The sequence below is a fragment of the Etheostoma cragini genome, chromosome 14, assembly GCF_013103735.1.
Source record: "Etheostoma cragini isolate CJK2018 chromosome 14, CSU_Ecrag_1.0, whole genome shotgun sequence".
NCBI lineage: Eukaryota > Metazoa > Chordata > Actinopteri > Perciformes > Percidae > Etheostoma > Etheostoma cragini.
The window spans coordinates 1063791-1086754 of NC_048420.1; the positions used below are offsets into that span (position 1 = coordinate 1063791).

Genomic DNA, 22964 nt, shown 5'->3' on the forward strand with positions numbered 1-22964 from the left:
CCCGTACCCACCGTCCTCACCAAAATCCACGCATATGGCGATACAGAGCCCTAAACATGGTATACTAGGAGAAAGAATGCTGCATAGTTATAGTTGACAAATAGGTCCATATGTGCTAATTTAATTATACATCTACTGATAAAGCAAATCCAAATCAATCCTTTCTTACATTTGGCCTTTTCAAATTCAGTCCTTGGACATTTGAACAGAAATAGCAATTGCTAAATCTTTCAAAATTAAAAACGGAAAGGAAAGGGTTTTCAAAGAAGTACTGACCGGGCTCCTTCTTCTCTTTCTTGACACGTGGAGCCTTTGGTTTGGCTACAGAGATTTCTCCCGTTGCTCCCTCAGCACCCAAACCTTCCTCATCAAACTCCAGCTTCACTGCTGGATCGATGTCACTCTGAGGGAAAAAACACAGCCTGTAACAAATCCTGGATTCCTGATTGAGCTCTTTTATTTTTCGGTATTACATTGGCAGTTGTTACCTTCTTCTTTTTGGTCAGTTTCTTGGCTGCGTCAGATCGGATGGCTTGAGTTGGTGGCTCCACCCGGCGTCCAAACACTGAGGGCATGGTCTCCTCCAGGTTCAGCTTCTTGGCTTTGGGTTTGCCCACCTTCCCTTTCACCATTTTGACGGCCTTCCCTAAACTCTGCTCCTCTCGCTCATGGGCCTCCACTTTCTGAGAGACCAAACGCAGAAATTCTCAAGTAACATCACTTTTAACTCAATTAGGCTTCATTAGCATGACCATATTGACACATAAAGCACAACAGGGAAACCTAATTAACCCTCTTAATAGAGTAAATGATCAAATAAAAGCCAGTATTGAATAGGGGTGTTGAAATCAAACATTGCATCAATGCGGACCTAGAGAAGATATAGATTTATTTGCTGTGTGGAAGGAAGTGTCTTTTTATAACAGAAGATACAATGAAAAGGGGAGCTCATATAAATCTAACTGCTTGAATGAGTCTATACAAACCATGCGTAGCAATATACACATTAATTATATTGAAGAGGAGACGCATCGTGATATGGAATCGGTGACAGGATAGTCGTAATGAAATTTAGTCTCGAGACCGATGTTAATCCGTTTAATATGAAGCTTACACAGGTAAAAAAACAACAATAACCAAAAAGTAGAAGCGTTGTTATTGTTGTATAGTATTTTTTTTGCCGTTTTTAAAATGTCTTATGTATGTATACCCTGTACGGCGCCCTTGAGTGCCGAGAAAGGAGCCTTTAGATATAATGTATTATTATTATTACAGAAGCGACTGAACACAGTGATTGGTATCAGCTTTTTCTGTTAGAGATCAGAGTGATGAGTGACGGCACTCTTGTTGTATTGATGGAAGTGTACATTATTCAGACCAAAAACATGTATTATCAACTGTTGTGCCAACAGTAACTGAAAGCACATCAAGCCCTGAAGTAAACTATCAGCAGTCAACTTTCACAGCTGAGCGAGTGGTGAGTGCCTACAACTTACATCCAGTTCCTCGATGAACACGGCCAAGTCCTCCTTCCACAGATCTTCAGGTTGTTTCTTCTGAAGATCGTTCAGCTCTGTTCTCTGTACATCAGCACATTCACTTTGTTAATCAACACGTTATCAACTACACCGCTTCATACACTCACTGGGTCCTGACTACAAAGAGATGTCAGATGACCACAGAGGCCTAAAACAACCCAAAGAAAAGAGAAATATGGTGATAATAACTATCCAAAATAATATAAAAAGGGACGCAAAACTGCCAAAAACACAACGACAAAAAGTCGCAACACGACTACAAAAAGACAAAATATATGGGAAGATGTTTTTGTTTGTTTTTTTATTGAAAAATGTCACATTTTCTTGGGGAGGGATGCCTCAACCCCCCGCCAAATACACCTAAGTCTTCCACAACCGGGGAAAACACTTTACACTACGTACTCACTTGTGTAGCGCATACACTTCCACAGGGTAGCCACAAATTGCGCAAGGCTGTTAGGCACTTAGTGGAAATTACTCTTCTTCTTCTGTTTATGGTAAATTGCAGCTGGGTGTTATCGCCACCTGTTGTCTCCATGTGACTGCAGTATAATGATACTTATCAGAAAAAAAACATGTATAATCTACATTTGTATCGCTCGGTTTTTGCCGTTTCAGTTGCTAGGCTGTGTCTTCCTCCCCCGCCATATCCACAAGTATGACAATATGCTGGTTATTCTGTAGCTTCAGTAACGTAGCAAAGATGGCAGCAGCATCCAGGTAATCTTAGTGTACTGCTGTTGGCAACACTTCATTAGAGTGAAAGTACTGTGTACCCAAAATAGCAAGTGTATGTACAGAAGTGTAAGATTTGAGACACAGCGTAAATCGAAACGGTTGTCCTGGATCACAGTGTTATGACTCTGACTGTTAGAGTTAGGTGTCTGATTCCCAATTGGTTTACTCCGCATAAATCAATGTAATTGCTACAATCCCCTCATGGACAGGCAGGCACTTTATTTATCCTCAAGAGATCATTGAGGGGCGACTCTGAGTTTCAGTGTCACAGAGTCAGATCAGAACCCAAGTCCCTACTGACTGAGCTACTGCCACCCCCTTGATAACTTAATTAGGATAATAGGGATGCAACAAACAAACAAACATTATGTAAAGCAGTTACAAGTAGAATTTTGAAGGTTTAAAAAAAGATTTCTAAATCTTCTTAGAGGCACAACTGAGTTGATTTTAAGAAAGTGCAATCTTTTGTTTCAGGAGTCATCTACACTAAAACTAAAATCAGTTTTCAAGTTTCTGCGCGAGATTGTGGAACATCAAGCAAAAGGCAGTCAGTCTAGCGAGTCTAATAATCTCCCTCTATTTAACAGAGAAGTTCTGGAAGGTAAGATTGCAGTTTTCCAATAAGAGCCTTATACATAAAGAGATACCAGTGAGCATCACGTCTTTCTTAGAGAGAAAACCACCCAACACTTTCACATATACAGTGATGTCTGCATGACAGGTGTCTAGTGAGAGGAAAATGAAGGATGTGAAAATGAATAAAAGGCTGCTTAATAATACCTTGTGGTCCCTCTGTTTGAGCAGCTCCTCCACCTTCTCTTTAGACAGGCACCACAGAGGCATGTTGAGGATGTAGTTGAAGTTTGGACCTGATGAGGAGCCAGAGTCCACCGAGCTGTCGCTCTCGTTGCCGTCACGGTCGTCCTCTTCCTGAGCCTGTTGGAGAAAGACAAAATAAACATTGTGTCATAAAACAGAATGCTGCTTTCTTTGTTTTTCCATTCCAGAAGATGGCAAAACGCTTTAACTGCTTCACATCTGAGAATAAAGTAGCGTGGAGATGATACAATCAACCCAATGGCTATCCTATGCATTTCTCAAACAATGAACTTTGTATGCATACATAGCTACATACTTCAAGCCTAAGAAATACAAACTAAAGCTAAGTATAACAACTAAATATTTCTGAAATCTGAAACTAAAATCTAATGCAAAAGTCAAAACTAAGATAAAACAAAAAATACTAATTGAAAATGTTAAACTATAGTTAACGTGGAGTGTGCAGCCTAAAATGCATCGGTGAGTACCCGAGCCTATACACCTATCAAATTTAGTTAAAAAGAAAATTCAGTTATGACTGACTGTCGAACTAGATAATAAAAGAAATGTTCAATTACATTCATTCTCTGTACGTTTGTTCTTGTTTTACAAAGGTTTCCCTTAGCCAGGTCATACAATAATCATAGCCTCCATAAAAGGTCTGGCAGTATGCAATTAGGATAGGAGGCGTGCGTATGAGGTAGAATCATCTAAATGTCTGTTAATACTGTGTGTCACAGCAATTATGGTGTCACCTGTGCTTCTGTTCTTTTTATATGCAAACTGAAAGGAATCTAGAAGACAACTGACCTCTGTTTTCAACAATTGTATGATCCTTTTCTCAAAACACGGCATCACTAGTGACGTAAGCGCTGCAGGACAGTAGTCGTTGTTCTGCAACTTACTTTTTTTTTGGTACGGGAATTATAGTAGTTTTTTTCCAGATAGAGGATGCAAAGTGAATGTCTATAGACTTCTGGAAAATAGGGCACCGTGCCTCAGCCAGCTCTTTGCTGCAAGATTTCAATAGGCGCCCAGAGATGCCATCCGGTCCAGAGGCCTTCCTCTAGCAGATGCATGAAAAAAAGTCTTTCCACCACATACTGGTCAATGGTGATTTTCACAGAGTTCAATGTGGGTAGACCACCCAGAGCTGCTTTTTGCTCTTGAGAGCATCACATTGTTACTCTGTATTGGCTGATACACAAGTGCAGGTATTGGAATCAGTCAGGGAAAGATGGTATTGGAACAGCTCTAGTTATAGGTCCTACTGTATTTTAACTTTTGGTCATACTGTTGCTGTGTGAACTTGTATATGCAGAGGTAGATGTGTACAGTAAAAGCCGCTGTAATGATACCTTTTCCTGAGACTTGGACCAGGCAGCCACAGGATCAGACTCAAAGCCTTTCTGGACCAGCATGCGGATCAACTCCCGTTTGGATTTGTTCTCTGTTATGATACAAAGTATAGTTTAGAACACATTCAACCACTCACTGTTACACAGGAATTTGATAGCCAGCGTTCTTACCAATTGTTATTTTTCCTTCAATCTTCTCCAGCACAAAGCGAGCCTGGTTGGACAGTTTAGCGGCCTCAGCCCCCAGACTGCCCAGTAACCAGTCCTTCCTCAGTTTGTAATAGTGCAGGCGGAGCTCAAAGAACTCCCGGAGGATATCTTGGACCGACTCGTACCTCTTCATACAGCCCATGTGGTCAAATAGCACCTAAGGATTAAGTGGTTTAAAAATCGGTTAATGAGGGCCGTCAATCCAGTAGTGGGCCTGTGAGATGGCTAGGGTGGCGGCGTTTGAAACAGTTTCACACAAACGGTTTGCCAGATTGGATGTACTATATACACTAGATAATGGGGAAAGTAACAACCTTCAGTAGGCTCCTAAGAGGCTTTGTGCGAGGGAGAGACATGTATAATGGGTGTATGGTGAATGTCATTCATGTATAAATGTAATTATTTGGTTTATTACATATTGTCTATTTTGTTGAATGGTGTGGAATATAGTAGTTATTGTGTTATCTTTTTGTCTGGGTGGGTGATGATGCAACGGAAGCGGGGATTTGTTGAATTGATTATTCTTTTAAATAGGTTCATGACACACCATTGACAACAGAAAAAAAATATAGTAAACACTTTTTTTATAGAAATGGACAAACCAGTGAGGCTAAGCAATCCATATTTCAAGACAGATGACATTTTGATTTGATCTGATTTTTATTAGACTTTAGGTTTACCATGGAGTTGCAGGTAAGGCTGGACTGCAGCTTGAAGACTTTGTGAAGACCAACTGACTCGGCATGGGCAAGTTTCTCCTCAGACATGCGAACCACAAACTTGACCGTGGTGTCTGTGTGGTATTCCTTATAATCATTGATGAGAGCAGGCGTTTTGTCGCTGCCCTGCAGCATGGGCTCCAGCACAGACTCCTTATACGCCTGCACACAACAAGGAGAAAAAACACAGTTAAGATTTACCACACATCTTATTGTATTTGTTGTATCCTATCACTATTATTATATATTCCAGTTCTTCATATTGTCACCAGTTAAGTTCTAGCTAAGATAATGAAAAAAAAAGATATTATAGAGGAAAGAAGCTGAATTGTACCTGTGTCCATGTCCGAACAGGAAGCTCTGTGATCTCGATGGTGTTTCTGTCGATTACAGACACCTCCCCACTGACAAGGTACTGGTTCTGACCCAGTTCATGGATCACTCCTTTGAAGTTTTTATAGCTGGGAAGCTGTTTGGGGACAAAAGAGACACACAGAGATATACTGAGAGAACGGTCTCATTTGTCATCTAAAAGATTTAGGCAAAATCTTATTTCTCTAGATTACCCCTACCCCTATGTTTTGCGGTGCACCCCTTCCCCTTGGTTTCACGGGCCAAGGGGTAGGGGTAAGTGGGTAGGGGTAAGATAGAGAAATGGGATTCAGCCTTAGTCTCTTGGCTGCATACCATTACAAGTAGAAAGCCATGGAAAACTCTGGGTAGCACAACTCAACAATGTGTTTTAACAGAAGAACATTCAGACTCACGATTCTTTACAGGTTTTCTTTGAAGGAGAAGTTGAAGGAGTTAAACGATTCACATTCAATGCACAAGTTTCCTAGCCCCAAAGATCTGAAATTTTAGGTCACTTCATTATACTTGTGTTGCCTGTAAACAACCTCGAGTGTTGGCTGGTTCACTGGCTGATTGGTGGCTTTGAAAACTGGGAGAGAGGCATTTATTGCTCTTGTTTTGCCACTTAAACTGCCCCCAATTGGCTATTAGTCATTACATTGTTTGATGTTAGGTTTGTGACAAAGTTGTGGAACAATCAATTAAGGTTTGCTATTGCAAAAAGCTTTAGTGCGTGATATTAATGAACGTCCATTTCATTCAAGTCATTGCGAAATGAGTTGCTACAAGGCTAATTAAGACTCCACACAATTCTCTCTAGATTTCTCAATATTACTATGTTCGTAAGGTTGTTGGGTTGAGAAATTTTATGTAATGAAAACAAAACAGTTTTCATTACATCAAATTTCTCACGGGGGAGACAGAAACTACACACTATAGCTTTAACATACAGCAACATTTCCCTCAATGGTTAAACGCAAGCAGAGATAATGACAACAAGAGCCACCTCAGCATAAAGTGTATATAGGTAAATGTGACAGGGTTAACACATCATCAAATTACACAACCCTACCCATAATCAATCAGAAATCTGGAATCATCCATTTAGTTGCTTTAAGTGTGAACAACAGAAGTCAAATTGGCACATTGGATTCACATTTTCGGCTCCGCTTGATCGATTGGTTGACTGATTGACGAGGCTGCTTACCATTGGCAGGGGTTCCTGGTGGTTGAGCATGCGGTTGATGTTGTTTACGATCTCTCGGGGGTCGTAGTTGGGGATCTTACATGCCCAGCCGGTTCCGATGCCCTCTGCGCCATTCACTAGCACCAGTGGAATGATGGGAATGTACCACTCGGGCTCCACCTTCTGGTTGTCATCGTACAGGAACTTGAGCAAGTTCGAATCCCCCGATGGGAACAACAGCTTGGCAAGGGGACTGTATAAAATAAGAGTGCTGTTATGAGACTTCCATATTCAAAATAATCTTTAGAGTCTATAGGATAGGTTTCGGACAAAAACTGATTCTGTCCAAATACTACAATGTGACTAGAGCGGTCTACTCATTAATTGTCTCAAAAATAATTGCAACTAACTAAATATAATATCTCTTTCAGTCTCTTTCAGTAAAAAAAAACAAAGTTTTTGAATAAATCGCAGGCAACAGATAATGTAATGACACAAGAACAAAGTCTATGAAGTAAACCGCGACTCTTTATTATCACAAAACATAGAATTATTTTCTTAACTGAAAATAAAACTGACAATTACCATCAATAGGAATACCGGTTAAACGAAAAAATGGCAATTACGTTAAAAAAAATACTTAATCGGTATAGGGCTTAATGTGACATAAATATCAACTCCAAAGGACGTGGATCTCATGGTATTTTGATCATGGCTGCTTTACCTGAGCATGGTGAAGATGTAACGAGGGCTGGCAGCATCTTTGCCTCCGTTGATGCGAGTACCAAACTGACCCAGGGGCTGCAGGATGTTCACGTTGTTGCTGCCCACAAAGTTCTGGGCCAAGTTCACTATGGTCATCATGAGAGCTTGCTACAAGGAAAAATGGGGAAATGGGGGGGGGGGGGGGGGGGGGGGGGGGGGGGGGGGGGGGGGGGGGGGGGGGGGGGGGGGGGGGGGGGTGTCAGTAACCGACTAGAATAGAGAATCTCTGCAATATCTCACCACATGAGCTCACAAAAGTATATAAAGTAAAGTCATAGTTTTAGTCATTTATTCTGATCTGATACTACGTCATTTATACCAGAAAAGAGGAAAAAGAAAGTTTGTTCATGTTTCACAAAACGTTTAACCTGAGTAACAACAATGATAGCAAACCATATCACATCCATAAAGAGATATTAGTATACAGCTTTTCTAACACAATTAAATGTATGACACACTGGTAGTGGACTGGTTCTGGGTATCGGCAAATACACAAGTTCCGGTATTGAAATTGGTAAGTAAGGGTGGAATGGTACGTGTATACATATTGAACCGAAACGGTACGGACGTCTCGTACACGGAGAATACATTAAAAATAAAAATAAAACTGAAGTGCAAATTAATTCATGGAATGCCGAACTACTGTTAGATACATGTTGCTTAGGGACACCCAAAATGTAACCGCACATCAGCTCTGAAGCTATATAGCCGTTAGCCAGGCTCCGCCCCTGGTCCAGTGAGTGAGTTAGAGCTAGTAGTACACTAATATGGACGAGTGGTGGTGACCCACAAGAGTTAGAACACGCCGACTCTAACGCCATAACAACATGCCATCCTTTCCAAACTAGTCCTTGTTACAACATACCATCTTGTCCACACTAGTCCTGGTCACAACATGCCATCTTGTCCACACTAGTCCTGGTCACAACATGCCATCTTGTCCACACTAGTCCTCGTTACAACATACCATCCCGTCCAAACTCTAGTCCTCGTTACAACATGCAATCCTGTCCAAACTAGTCCTGGTCACAACATGCCATCTTGTCCACACTAGTCCTCGTTACAACATACCATCCCGTCCAAACTCTAGTCCTCGTTACAACATGCAATCCTGTCCAAACTAGTCCTTGTTACAACATACCATCCTGTCCACACTAGTCCTTGTTACAACATGCCATCCTGTCCAAACTCTAGTCCTCGTTACAACATGCAATCCTGTCCAAACTAGTCCTTGTTACAACATACCATCCTGTCCACACTAGTCCTTGTTACAACATGCCATCCTGTCCACACTAGTCCTTGTTACAACCCACTCTAGTCCTTGTTACAACATGCCATCTTGTCCACACTAGTCCTTGTCACAACATACCATCCTGTCCACACTAGTCCTTGTTACAACATGCAATCCTGTCCAAACTAGTCCTTGTTACAACATACCATCCTGTCCACACTAGTCTTTGTTACAACATGCCATCCTGTCCAAACGGTAGTCCTCGTTACAATATGCAATCCTGTCGAAACTAGCTCTTGTTACAACATACCATCCTGTCCCCACTAGTCCTTGTTACAACATGCCATCCTGGTCACACTAGTCCTTGTTACAACATACCATCCTGTCCAAACTCTAGTCCTTGTTACAACATACCATCCTGTCCACACTAGTCCTTGTTACAACATACCATCCTGTCCAAACGGTAGTCCTCGTTACAAAATGCCATCCCGTCCAAACTGTAGTCCTTGTTACAACATGCAATCCTGTCCACACTAGTCCTCGTTACAACATGCCATCCGGTCCAGACTAGTCCTTGTTACAGCATGCCATGAGGCCAACTACAGTCTTTGTTACAACATGCAATCCTGTCCACACAAGTCAAACTGTAGTCCCTCCATTTACAACCAAACACGGGCGTTGATGGAGCATGAGCTTCGTCTCACTAACGACTGATGGTTGGACTTCTGGTGCTACGGAGCGCTAGCTGTCAGTTGTACAGACATGGCCGCTATATTAGCTGCACACAAGCACTTACCTAGCCGAGAAGCTAAAGGAGGTCGTGGCAGAGTGGAAACTAGAAAGGTATGCCGGTACCCTCTTATCGTAAGAATACTTTATCTTTTGTTGGGGAAGGTCTCGCCTAAGTATTACTTTTTTTAGGTACTATTCTATGTAACACTTTCATAAATAAGAGATGCTGTATGTTCAGTTGTACAGCTGATTGTCTCATTTGGTTTCCTAGTTCCAGATGGAGTGTGGAGATGAAGTGGGCTGCTTATTATTCACTGTTTACATCTTCCTTTACACACTCCGGGGAGAGACGGGGAGAGACTAATAAATGGTTATCGGATCATCTCTAATTAATATGCCAACCACAAACTATCTCATATACAGCCAACATTGTTAGTATGAAATTTCTGGAACAGAGCAAACATGGCAGAGAAGGAAAAACAATAGCAAGCGTTAAATGCCTGCAAGATTCATTATCTTACACTGGATGGAACTTTGGAATAAAATCTCCAGCTAGCAGGCTAACTACTCATCTTCCCCACTGTTATATGGCCTCTCCCTCATTAATAGATGTCAGGAAGACATTGAGTTGGCTGTACCTCTCCATGATGATAGGCAGACATCTCCGCCACTGAACCGGCCAGCTGTGCTACTTTCACTTCCCTCTTGTCGTTCCTCTTTAAGCAGGTGAACAGCACCTTCCTCTGGCCTGGCTTCAAACCTGGAACACATTCCATTATTAGAGCTGGAACAATTCCAAATGTTGCTGTACAATTCATTGTCTCAGAAATAATTGTAATTATCAATATAATTGTCTCTTTGTGTCAAATTGAAAAATATTCATTAATGTATTTTAAACAAATTAAAGTTTTCAATGAATCCCAGGATGCAGCTTTTGGTTATAACACTGTCATGTGACCCAGTTAATGTAATAACACAAATACACAGCTTATAAAGTAAACCTTGCCACTTCACTATCATAAAACGTTTTTCTGTATCCCCCTCATTATTATATTTGTTGCTATGAATGTATATAACGTCAGGTGCCACTAACAATGGAAATAATCATAAAAATATACAGTCTGACAATAGTCACTTATATATCCCTAAACAAAATCAATTATGTAAAAAGAACTGAAAATTAGACAATTATGTAACGGTTTCCGGCCTACCCCTCATCAATCCATCACCATTCTTCCAAGGACAATACAAATAGCGGTGGTTTCAACCGTAATAGTTCAACAAAAGAGTGACTTTGTGTTAAGGATTCTTTCACTATGGTTTAAGGAAAGGGAGGATCCCTACAACAAAGGAAGAGACCAGATGGTTCACAGCGATGAGGTGAATAAATACAAACCGTCAACCAAGGATGGGATGGATCTCTCGTTGTCAGAGTTGGAGAACAGAATCAGCTCTTTGTTAATGAAGTCATTGTAGGAGAGGTGCCTGGCGTTAGTTCCATACAGGTATTGCTGAGAAAACACCAATTCAAATAACATCAACACACACACTTAAAGATTAGTTTGAACACAGAAATTAGCCATCATTGCTTTTTGTTTTGGGACATTTCAAACTGATATCGTCGAAAAATTCCACCTAATCAGAGTTTGTAACACACACACACACACACACACACACACACACCTAGTGTAGTGTGATTTAAAATAAACAGTCTGCAAAGAGTTCATATGACAATTGTGTGTTAATTGTTACGGCTGTTTGAAGATTGTTCTTGAGGGAAGTGGCAGGTAGACTAATTACATGTTTTCCTACACCCATACCCACAGACACACACAAACACACCCACACACCTCTGGCAGGCCATGCATCCTCCTCTGGCGTCTGTCTTCCATGAAGTTAGTCAGCCACTCCTTCCTGTCATCGGTCTTCTTCTTACTGAAGGCCTGGAGCAAAACACAGCAGCTCAGCCTCCCTTAACTACACACTTTTATTATTACCTTGGTACGGACGATAATGTTTCAAGCGCAGAGTATCAAAGTACTAACTACTAGCTCAAATTGTATGCGACTGTATTGTAAATTATAAATAATAATTTGGCCAATGTTAGATTATTTCATTAAAGCATGGTTTTTGTGCGGTCACGTGTTTACAGAATATTTACCATTTGAGATTCTTTTCTGTTAAATCAAAAGAATTTTTTTGGGGTTGAAAAGATAAAGTATTGTTTTGCTACCAAATCACAAGTTCAATATCGCCCAAACAAATCCAAAAGAAAACCCGTCCACTGGAATTCTCTGAGAATTGTGCTCGTGACTCCAGAAAAAATAGACTCAATGATAAAAAGATCGCTGCAAGTCCGTTCTGCTCTGCATCTGGGGAGCTGATTTGGTTTTACTAAATGGATTGGCTTTTTCCCAATTCTGGTCTACTGGAGAACAATAAGTAACTGTAGCATGGAACTCACCAGGGTAATGGCAGCATCGTCCTCTGCACCGCTGTATCTGAATGTTATGCGATGCTTCTCCATGTCTGAAAAGTATTCCTTTGCCTCTTTGCTTGTACTTGTACCCAAACCTGGAAAATCATTGTAGAATTTAAAATAACTACAGAAAGAACTTTAGAATTAATGACATAATGATACATTTAATACTTGAGTATCAAACCTTTGTAGTACTTTATGTGCCAGGTTTTATAGTTCTCCGTCTGTTTCTTCCACTCGTCAAACTCTGGAATGCTGTAAAAGGCCATCTCCTGCTTGTTCTTGTTTACCTGCAAACAACAGATTCATCGCTGATGTCCAGCTTTACTGTACCCTTGAGTTGAGTTTTTATCCTGTCCACCAAGCGGGCTACTGGTTTATGTTATAGAGGATTTCCAACATATTTTGCAGTTTAGTATAGTGTTATCAAGTGTTCTAAAATTAGGGCTGCAGGATATGCGATAACGTTAAATATGACAATACCAACATAACTTATAAGTGATAAATATCTATAAAGTGTACTCAGTTCTGCTGCTTTAAGTATTCTGAAATACTTGTTGAATAAAAAAAGAAAGATAATTTTTTTATTGAACAAATTGAACATTGAATTTAAAAAGGCACCACTAATAAAGAACGTAATAATTATATTTTAAAGTGAAGTATTCAGATATTTGCGATTAACTAAGACAAAATATTAGAGTCTTTTGTGATATGTTGCAGCCTTTCACGATTTGTCTTGATCGGGCCAGTTGATAATGTGGTAACAATAAAAACAAATATTATGCAGCTCTAATTGTAGTAATGTACAGTATGTGTGTGTGTGTGTGTGTGTGTGTGTGTGTGTGTGTGTGTGTGTCTGTGTGTGTGTGTGCGCATCTCTTACTTTGACAATGGGTGTGATAAACTCCTCCAGGAATGTGTGTTTCAGCAGGGAAGGCCAGTTGTGGTGGAAGAAGTTGATGAGCAGACCTTTGATATGGGAGCCATCTTGATCCTGGGACAAGACAAGTACTATTAGAACTGCTGGTTGAGCGATTACTGACTGTATCGAACTAAAGCGGTTTGAGTGTCCAGGAGGCCGCTCACCTGATCGGTCATGATCATGATCTTGCCGTAGCGCAGGGTCCTCAGTGACTCGGGGTCTTCATAGCTCTTCTTGTATTGGAGGCCAACGATTTTTATGATATTGTTAATCTCAGCATTTTCCATGATCTGTTGAAAAAAAAGGTAATGTCAGATGCAAGGCAGAACATGAAGCTCCATTTAGATATATATTTACATCAGTTTTGAATCAATTAATTGAATCACTGAAATTATATACCAGTCTACTCAGAGTGTGGCTGCTTCCGGCTCAATGATTAGGCAAACAAGTCTTGCTCCCATTAAAGACCTGGATCCGAGGAGATCATAAAACAAGTTTCTTTGCCATGGCTTTGTGCTATATGTGTAATTGCTGTCTAGCTCTGTTTGTATTTTTATTTTTATTTCTTCTTTTGAACTGAACTGCTCTGGAATGTTAAATAAATTTCTGTGTTAATTGCCAATAAAGTTGTGTTATATGTAGTATAATATAGTATCGCATATAAACGGTTGCTAGAGGCGTGCAGCAAAAAAGGCTGACATGGACTAACTGTTTACTACTGCTCAGCAGGAAATGAGAGTTTAAGAAGGCAGTAAGTAAAACAACATTAAAGCAATCAAAAAAGAACCTGAGATTTAAAGTGTTGAGTTTGAACACCAAACCAGTGCCAATAGGTGAGTACATCTTTGACATACGTTGTCAGATTTGTGAGCGTGCAGCTGCCTACAAATGACTAATGAAAGATTAAAAAACACCGGGTGGTATCTAATAAGTAGCAGGGGCAGGCTTTCCCTTCACAACAAATACTTTCTCTCTCCTTGCTTTTCCTTCCTGCGCTGCGGTATGTCAGATCCAGTTCTTCAACAATACACTTCTTTAAAAGTCTAGAAGATGGAAATCCTGTTTGTGCTTTGCACTCTCTAACTTCTACTACATATTTAACCCTGTTTGGATCTACTGAATGGGAGAGTCGTGGAAGGTATACAACTTCATCCTAGCTTCCATGACACCAACCCTCAAAATTATTCAGCAGTGCATGTTGGGGCATTACCACAAACAACCAACCACACACAAATAACCTGATAAATCCCCATGTGTTCAACACTTTAGCTACAATAATATGGGCCATTGAGGGAAAACATAGCTTTTTCTTTCCAACTGTAGCTAAACACACGGATGATATTCCGCTCCCCAGCTCTTTCTCTCCCCATGTCAAAGCGCCTTTGAGCAAGACACTGAAACCCAGGGCAGGCCAGAGCCTTGCATGACAGCTCCGCCACCATCAGTGTATGAATGTGTGTGTAAATGGGTGAATGACAAGAAATTCTAAAGCGCTGATTATGTCTTTCTGAACTGTAGTCACACAGGAGCAGATTCCACACAGCAGCCTATTTTAGATTCTTTATGCTCTTGTTAAGATTGGGTTACAGGAGTGAGTGATGTGATGCTTAATGCTGTGCTTGTATGGCTTATTAAAAGATTCCCGGGTACTCTATCTATGCCTGTTGGTGAGCTTTAACTTATGTCACCGCTCCTCTTTACTGGTGCACTGTCTTTGTTTAACATGAGGTTTTGTAAGTACTAGATATTTTATTCAGTAAGTATTTGTAAGTGATGTTCATCTAGTGTGAATGCAAACGGGCGATATAGAATCTCATCAATAACTGCTGGCTAAAGATAACCATAAATACAGTAAAACCATACTTCATGTAGGTTCTAATGATACCTGATTACACAAATCGGAGATCACTAGAATTAATGTTGAGTCACTTTGTGCATATGTAAAGACAATGTTGGACACAGTAGTTTCATCTGGACTTCAGGGTGGTGCCCAGCTAATGACGTGGCCTACGTAGACAACTGGAGCGTGTTCTGGGGAAAGCCCGGTCTAATTAGGAGAGACGGCATTCATCCCACTATGAATTTTGGACAGATGTCAAAAAATCTGACCGAGTCTATTATCAAGCATAAACCATGACAACCCAAGTCTGATAAGGAATCAGAGGTGCAGTCCAATGTGCTCTTCTGTGCTTCCACTGGGTCAGTCGCCCACTCAGTCTAATAACCACGATGTCTGTCCCCCGACTCCAATTGGTTAAATCAAAGGGAAACAAAAGAGGGGCTATACTTAACAACCTAATTGAAATTAAAACTACCACTGCAATGATAGGATAGAATAGGAAAATTAGATGTGGATTACTAAATATTAGATCTCTGTCTGATATCAGATAATCAAATGTCTCTTCAGCTAAGCCATCTACCTGTCTTAGACCCCATCCCAACAAGGCTACTTAAAAAAGCGTTACCCGTGGTTACCACTCCATTACTAGATATGATCAATATCTATTAACAAGTTATGTACCACAGTCATTTAAAAGTAGCTGAACAAATCCCTCCTTGATCCTGAGGTCTTAGCCAACTATAGACTTCCTATATCTAATCTTCCCTTTCCTGTTACCAACCTAGCTGTGGGGAGTCATTCCCCAGAGTCCGTATTTTCATTCGCCCCCAGCATGTTTCTTAGGATCAGGGAGGCTCCAAAATCATGGTTGCAGCTGTTGCTGGGGTCCTGCGATGCCCTGTTACATCCTGCTATGCACTGCTGTGCTTTGTAATGCCGTGCAGTGCCCTGCTACGCCATGAACTACTACAAACTACTATTTCTACTCACTGTTCCATTATCTTTTACTGTGACTGGTATTGCCACTCTTCATTTCAACCCCAACCGGCCATCAGACACCACCTACCAAGACCCTGGGTCCGCCCCAGGTTTCTCCCTAAAAGGAGTTTTTCCTCGCCACTGTTGGCTTCTTGTAAATTATAGACTGTGGTCTAGACCTACTCTTATTATGCATTGGTACTATAAATAAAATAGAATTGAAACGGCTCAGAAATTAAGCTCAGACTCACTCATTCTGACTTCACTCACCTTGGCAGCTATCTGTTATCAACAGTTACTACAAAGCCTTACAATTGTTTTTTTGACATGGTGTTTCTTTTATTTTCTACACATCATTTTACAACTGCCCAGCATCATACCTGCTTATGTGTTGCCTCTCGCACATTTAGGATCTTTCCTCTGAGCGGGAACACTCCGTAGCGATCGCGCCCGATGACTCCTAGTCCAGAGACAGCCAGAGACTTGGCTGAGTCTCCCTCAGTGAGGATGAGTGTGCATTCAGAGGAGTGTTTGCCACCTAGGACATGGATGAGGAAAAGATTTTTAATCTAATTACTGTGCGGTTTTCTTTTTTTTACTGTAAGCTTAAAAGGGAGAAGAGCCTGAATGTTCAACAAGAGCTTATTCATTATTTTAACTACTACTGTTAAAAACAGAGAATACAGGCTACTCATTTTGCACATGCTCTGTTTACTTTAAGTTTTGATTAATTATTAATCAAAAATAAGTGATCCCATTTAACACACCAGCATCGTTGGCGTCGTCTAGCTTGGGAATGCCTTTGATCTTGCTGTACTTGACAGACGAGCACTTCTTATTAAGCTGGGTCTGAGCTTTGAACTTCACCCAGTTGAGTATGCTCTCAACGATCCCACAGTTGGTTGCCTGTGGGTGACAAAGAGACAAAATGCTTTCATGTCTGATGCCTGAACTATTTTACACCAGCGACCGAAAAGCAGAGTGAGGAGTCAAAAATAAAATGAGAAGTGTGTCCTTACAGCCCTGATGAACTTCTCTGACAGAAGGCACTTGGACCCAAAGCTCTTGGTCTGGAGAGTCATGTTCTCCTTGGTCTGGGAGTCAAAGGTGGGGTTCTCGATCAGTGCGTTCACAAACACCCAGATATGGTTCTTCACCTGTAATGCAAATCAGAGCAAGGTCAATTTTTTTATTTTTTTAAAGATAATTTTCCGAGCATTTTTAACCTTTAGTATGATAGTATGATTTCTTACATAACCAGCACCACTATGCTACCGCCGGACTTTTTGCACATTACATAGACTGTCGACAGTATGCATAATTGCACATTTTTAACTCAAATTTTGCTGCTCTTATTTTCCTCATTGTATATATCTTCTTATTTTTACTTTTTTATGTTGTTTACTTGAATGTAATGTTTGTCTGTGGACCAAATTTGTTATAAATGTCTTGTCACCGTGGGATAGAGGGAAATGCAATTTCGATTTCTTTGTATGTTTTGACATGTGAAGAAATTGACAATAAAGCAGACTTTGACTTTGACAGCAGAAGACATTAAAGGGGGGAGAGGGGGAATGACATGGAGCAAAGATCCTCAGGTCTGAGTCGAACCCGGGCCTGCTGTGTCAAGGAGTAGATCTCTGTGTGTGGGTGCCCGCTCTACCAACTGAGCTACCCAGGCACCCAGGAAGGTTAACTTCAATTACATTTATAACGCATGCCTGCAATGAAACCACAACAAATGTTGCAGAAAAATCACACATAAACCTACCTGGAAGGGTTTGACCGTCACTCCCGCCTTGTTCTTCTTCTTCACCACTTCAATAAGTTTGGACACTATCTGGTCCACCACATAGTCAACGTGTCTGCCGCCCTGAAACAGAAGCGCCCTCAGTGTTAGAAACCACATTTTTAATTGTTTACTTGAAGCACTTTTTTCACTGTTGCCATACCTTGGTCGTGGCGATGCTGTTGACAAAGCCGATTTGTTGGAAACCCTTCTCGCTCAGGGTGAGGCAAACCTCCCAGCGATCATTCACAGTCTCATTCACCACCTTCAGGGCAACGCCCGTCTCGTCCAGTTTGTCCTTCACATACAAATCCACATAGCTGCGGAAGCCAGTAACCTTTAGTCACAGAAAAGACAGATTCAAATACAGTTTAACTGGAAAGAAGACCCCTTAAATACATATTATGATGTGTTATGCATATGTAAGCATAAACTAGCCTGTATCTTTTCAAACTTTATGTATTGAATGTTGTTTGCACCGAAAGTAACTCTTCCCTTCAGGCCTGTGAAGCTGAACTTCACGACTATTAGTAATTCATATTTGAATTTAACAATATCAACTATGTGCTTCTCTCAACACTGTCTTTGGATGGTGGGTACTGTTCAAAGGTTTCACATTGAAAGACTACAAGTATAGGCAGGGCTGGTAGGGTTTTTATGTGAAAACACAGGTAAGGAAAGTGTTCAAGTGACAGTAGTCTATAACAACGTTCCACTTGTGGGATTGTTCAAGTGCCGCATGTATTTTCGCCGGATGTCCGACCCTGTCCTCTGTGTTGGCATTCTAACCTCTGGTAGATCTGGTGGATCAGATCTCTGCATGGTAAATCCAGACAGCTTGCTAGACCATCTGTCCAATCAGAGTTTTCTGTTGATGACTAAGACTACTTCTGAACGTACACATCTTCCACCAAAACAACTTCCTTCCCGATGCTATTTTACAAATGCACCGTGGCTCCGTCCGGTGCTTAGCCCCATCCATGACGAAGAAGAAATGCCAAAAACCAGATCACCCTTTTTCCCCTCCCCGAATGTCGTGTGGACTACCCAGACCTTCGAGACTACACTGACAGTGGTTCAACAGCACATGAAAAAACAGCAAAAAGAAGCAACTGGACTTAACAAAAGGGTGTGAACAGTATTTGTGTTAACATTGGAGAAACTCAGTACTCCCTTATGAAAACTGAATTGGCATTCAAACCATTACATTTTCATGTCTGTTACAACTGGAACCAACAGTGGTCAAATCCCATATTAGTTCCCCCTGAACACAAACTGAAAACCTAGTGTAGTACACCAAAGAAAAATAATGGGCATTGAGATGGGAAAGAGAAAGAGACTTACTGGTACTTTTTTCCCGTTCAGCGTGACTTTAACCCCCCTGCAGGAACCGGCTACATCATATGCTCTGCGGGTAAGGAGTGCTACGATATCTTTGTCCAGTTTGTCCATCTTGAACTTGGACAAGTCTGGCTGGAACGTCACGCAGGTGAAATCGTCCCCATCAAAGAACTTGATCTTGGGGTCAGAGGTCTTGTTCATGTTGTTCTGCCACGTCTGAGGACAGTAAAAAACATGGTAACATACACACATACAGTACATTGCCTAAAGAAAGTCGTTATATGCACTTTTAGATTGTTTTATAAGATAAAAATGTTATCAACTCTTTTATACAGGGGAACTTCATTATCTTCTTCAACTCAGTCCCCTCACCCCAAAGTGCTTTTAGTAGAGCTGCCACCTTTTAGCCAATTAGGTTACTATTTGGTTGTTTTGGTCTCATACTAGAATTTCTTTGGCCCCTGGTCATTTTTTTTAATGTTAAACAACTTATTTACAAGAAACTTAAAAGTGCATCTCTGGTAAACGTAGTAAGATTTAAAGTGGTGCTTTTTCAAAGATTCTTTGTATAGAAACTCAGTTTTACAGATCTGTCAATTAAATCAACTAACCTACAGCAAAATTGTTTCAGTGTTAGTCGACTAAGAATTTCTTCAAATCGAGGACAGCCCTAGCAATTAGTCCCTCTCCCAAACATCCGTGATATGAAACACCTGGTGACTTAACAAGTGTACCCATACAGCCCTGGAGGGTGCAAATACAAAAGGTGATAATATACACAACCTTACCTCGGATATGACCACATGTCAAAACCCTATAAAACAACAATTACTGCATTTAAATATCATGTAGCAAAGGAAAAGATGTGATACTCTGATACAAAAGATCAAATAAGTCATTAACACACAGGACCATATCATTGGGGTGAGATGTAGAGGAGCACAATGGCAGCTTCTAATCACAACTATGTGCTTCTTACAGGAATCTGCTGCATTTACTGTATTACAGTACAAAGCAGGTAAAAATCCTGTTCTTTTCACAAAAACTAAGTATACATTTTTTAGATGGAGGAAGATGATGAAATCAAAATCATTAATTACAGCCACGCAGGGCCTGGCAGGCCGAAACAGCCAGACAAATGCTATGTGGAGCACAGCTGACTTGTGTTGGTCGCACAGTTCCCGGAAAGTGGCTACAAGTGTCGACGACAATGCACAAAACATCAAGGCCGAGCGACCAGTAGAAGTCCGCAACTGTCCGCGGATGGGGAAAGTATGTCAGAGCCTCCCAAACAGATGCACTGGCACTCCGTTGCCTGCTTGCGGGTTAATGATCAGTTAACGAGGGTCGGCTTTCAGCCACAAAAGAGATCTAAATTAGCACCCTTAGTCTTAATTCAAATCAATACAGACCAAGAACAGTTGACCCATGTATTGTTGACCAAAAGCATTTTTAACAGAAGAGACATCCTCACCTGTTTGAAACTGTGTCTGTATTCCTTGCAGGCAGTTTCTACTGTGAACTTGGTACTGAAGATGTTACAGAGTTTAGCACCGTAGCCATTCCTTCCACCTGTGGACAGACAGTTAGCATCACAGGCAGCATCACAGTTAGATTTCAGACAGCATCAGAGACAGCAGTTAGCATCACAAACAGCAGTTATCACAGACAGCATCGCAGACAGCAGTTAGTATTAAAAACAACAGTTATTGCAAACACAGCAGACAGCATTGCAGACCGCAGACAGCAGTTGGTATTAAAGACAACGGTAATCGCGGACAGCAGAGAGCATCGCAGACCGCAGACAGCATCACAGACAGCAGAGAGCATCACAGACCGCAGAGAGCATCACAGACCGCAGAGAGCATCACAGACAGCAGTTAGTATTAAAGACAACAGTAATCGCGGACAGCAGACAGCATCACAGACCGCAGACAGCATCACAGACAGCAGAGAGCATCACAGACCGCAGAGAGCATCACAGACCGCAGTTAGTATTAAAGACAACAGTTATCACGGACAGCAAACAGCATTGCAGACAGCATCGCAGACCGCAGACAGCAGAGAGCATCACAGAAAACATCGCGGACAGCAGATAGCACCTCTCACCTGTAACCTTTTTCTCATCGTCGTCGTAGTTGCTGGAGGTGAGCAGGTGGCCGAAGATGAGAGCGGGGACATACATCTTCTCGTCCTTGTGCTCCACCACAGGGATTCCTTTACCATTGTTCCAGATAGAAATGGTGTTGGACTCTCTGGTGGAGGGGAAAGAAAAAGGCAGGGATGATTTAGAGCGGTGGTATGAATAGATGCTGGACACAGACCATCTAAAATATGTGTCTTGGTCACCACAGAGATCCAGGTAAACAAGGGTTGACCAGATAAGAAAGGGTATAATGGGACTGGATGAAGAGTCGTCTGCAATGCTAACACAAACCAAAGAGGATTTATTATTTATATTCAGGAATTCAACTGTCTGTCATGTAAACACAAAAATACAAATTTAAAAAAATCATGAAGTGTCATTATGACAACAAATAAGAAAAACACAAAGCGTTAATCTGTACAGTTGTGCTGTTAGTTAGATGTAGTTTGCTGCTAGCACTCTATTTTGGGGCTGTCCCTAATTTTTCGGGATGTCTGGTCACCATAGATCCAAACTACTGAAACCACTACAATATTACTCAGTTCTGAGTACTACAGCTTTCCCTGCAGTAGTGATTTGCTTTTTTCAAGAGAAAAATCAAGAAATTCAGCCCTGAAAAGACTGGAAAATTGTCTCTATGCCTTTGAAGTACGGGCAATAAATAACCAAACTACTTCTATTATTATGCTAGTAGTGTAAAGTTACCTCCTCCTCTATAATTGTACAGGCCAACGGGACTATTCAATCTCAAACTCTCTGTGGTTCCCAACAAGACATATTCTGGTCTAGCTGAGCAGAGCCAATGAAGTTTAACTATGTATCAGCTGATTTAAATAGCTCATGTTGCTGTATTGTGTCAACAGTTTCACTTCATCTTTTATTGTATGTGACTTTCTTTTTGTTTCTTTTTCCAGGTGCAAATTTTCCACCAAAACAAGTTCCTTCCTGATTCTATTTTGTAGAGCCACTGCCACTGTGTCACAGCTTAGCACCGCCCAAGACGATTGTGATTGGTTTAAAGAAATGCAAAAGTGTTTGTCTCCTATCCCAGAATGTACTGTATGTGTGGTGTGGTCCACAGCACTGTGGAAATAGAGCTAGCATGCGAGACTAGTGTCTGGGTGTGAATGTATTTTTGAAATTGCGCAGAGGTTGTGTTCGAGCAAAAACAGGGTGTAAAGTTGCTCTTTAAAATATATGCATCATATCTCACCATCTTATCTCTGATATGATGGGATGCAGTTAGATTTGTGGTGACTCACAATAATGACAAAGTGGCTGAGGGAGCTGTGGAGAGGAGCACTAACATCTCTATAAAGCCCCATTAGCAACAGAGACCCGAGTGCAGAGGCAGGGCTAATGCTATCATTAATACAGCAGGGGACATTACACACGCTGCTGTCAAGTTGTTGGCAGGCTGGAGGTGAACCACACATAGCTTGGTGCATTCAGGCTCTTTATACTGTAGTTTAGCCTGGATCCAAGTGTCACACCTCAACCATCTACTGCACGTGTCGAATCTCTGAGAAAAGAAAGAGCCTGTTTCTAACTGTGTAATGACCTCATTAAAGCCACAAATACATTTACATCCCATTTTATGGGACAAGAAAGAAATGATCCACTTAAGTCAAAATCCAACATGTGGAGGGGATATACAGCCTTTTGTCCAAAGATACATACTCTTCTTAGTACAGTCTTTTTGGAAATGATATTATGAAACATTGTACTCACGGATCAATGGTGATCTTAATGGCATTCATGTTCTTGTCCCTTTGTTTGTTGTCTGCTGCATTGACTGTTGGGGGGGGGGGGGGGGGGG

At 41.1% G+C, this 22964-nt stretch overlaps 1 protein-coding gene across 4 annotated transcripts in view; it reads right to left on the bottom strand.

Annotated features, from left to right (window-relative positions):
* Window positions 1–22964, bottom strand: part of top2b (DNA topoisomerase II beta) — a 36026-nt gene that overhangs the window by 8309 nt on the left and 4753 nt on the right. For 3 of the 4 annotated variants that reach the window (XM_034892115.1, XM_034892117.1, XM_034892116.1), the window contains exons 4-29: window positions 22877–22940; window positions 21109–21254; window positions 20474–20571; window positions 19003–19215; window positions 17822–17995; window positions 17641–17742; window positions 16889–17026; window positions 16637–16775; window positions 16250–16407; window positions 13216–13341; window positions 13013–13123; window positions 12314–12419; window positions 12115–12224; window positions 11501–11593; window positions 11047–11161; window positions 10289–10410; window positions 7647–7795; window positions 6944–7175; window positions 5717–5851; window positions 5344–5544; window positions 4625–4820; window positions 4454–4545; window positions 3057–3212; window positions 1497–1580; window positions 489–683; window positions 277–403 (exon numbers count right to left, since the gene is read on the bottom strand). In XM_034892115.1, the coding sequence (XP_034748006.1) occupies window positions 277–403; window positions 489–683; window positions 1497–1580; window positions 3057–3212; window positions 4454–4545; window positions 4625–4820; window positions 5344–5544; window positions 5717–5851; window positions 6944–7175; window positions 7647–7795; window positions 10289–10410; window positions 11047–11161; window positions 11501–11593; window positions 12115–12224; window positions 12314–12419; window positions 13013–13123; window positions 13216–13341; window positions 16250–16407; window positions 16637–16775; window positions 16889–17026; window positions 17641–17742; window positions 17822–17995; window positions 19003–19215; window positions 20474–20571; window positions 21109–21254; window positions 22877–22940 (3582 nt within the window). Of the gene's footprint in view, window positions 1–276; window positions 404–488; window positions 684–1496; window positions 1581–3056; window positions 3213–4453; window positions 4546–4624; window positions 4821–5343; window positions 5545–5716; window positions 5852–6943; window positions 7176–7646; window positions 7796–10288; window positions 10411–11046; window positions 11162–11500; window positions 11594–12114; window positions 12225–12313; window positions 12420–13012; window positions 13124–13215; window positions 13342–16249; window positions 16408–16636; window positions 16776–16888; window positions 17027–17640; window positions 17743–17821; window positions 17996–19002; window positions 19216–19787; window positions 19812–20473; window positions 20572–21108; window positions 21255–22876; window positions 22941–22964 lie in introns of those variants that run through there. The other variant, XM_034892118.1, reaches the window with a different exon arrangement.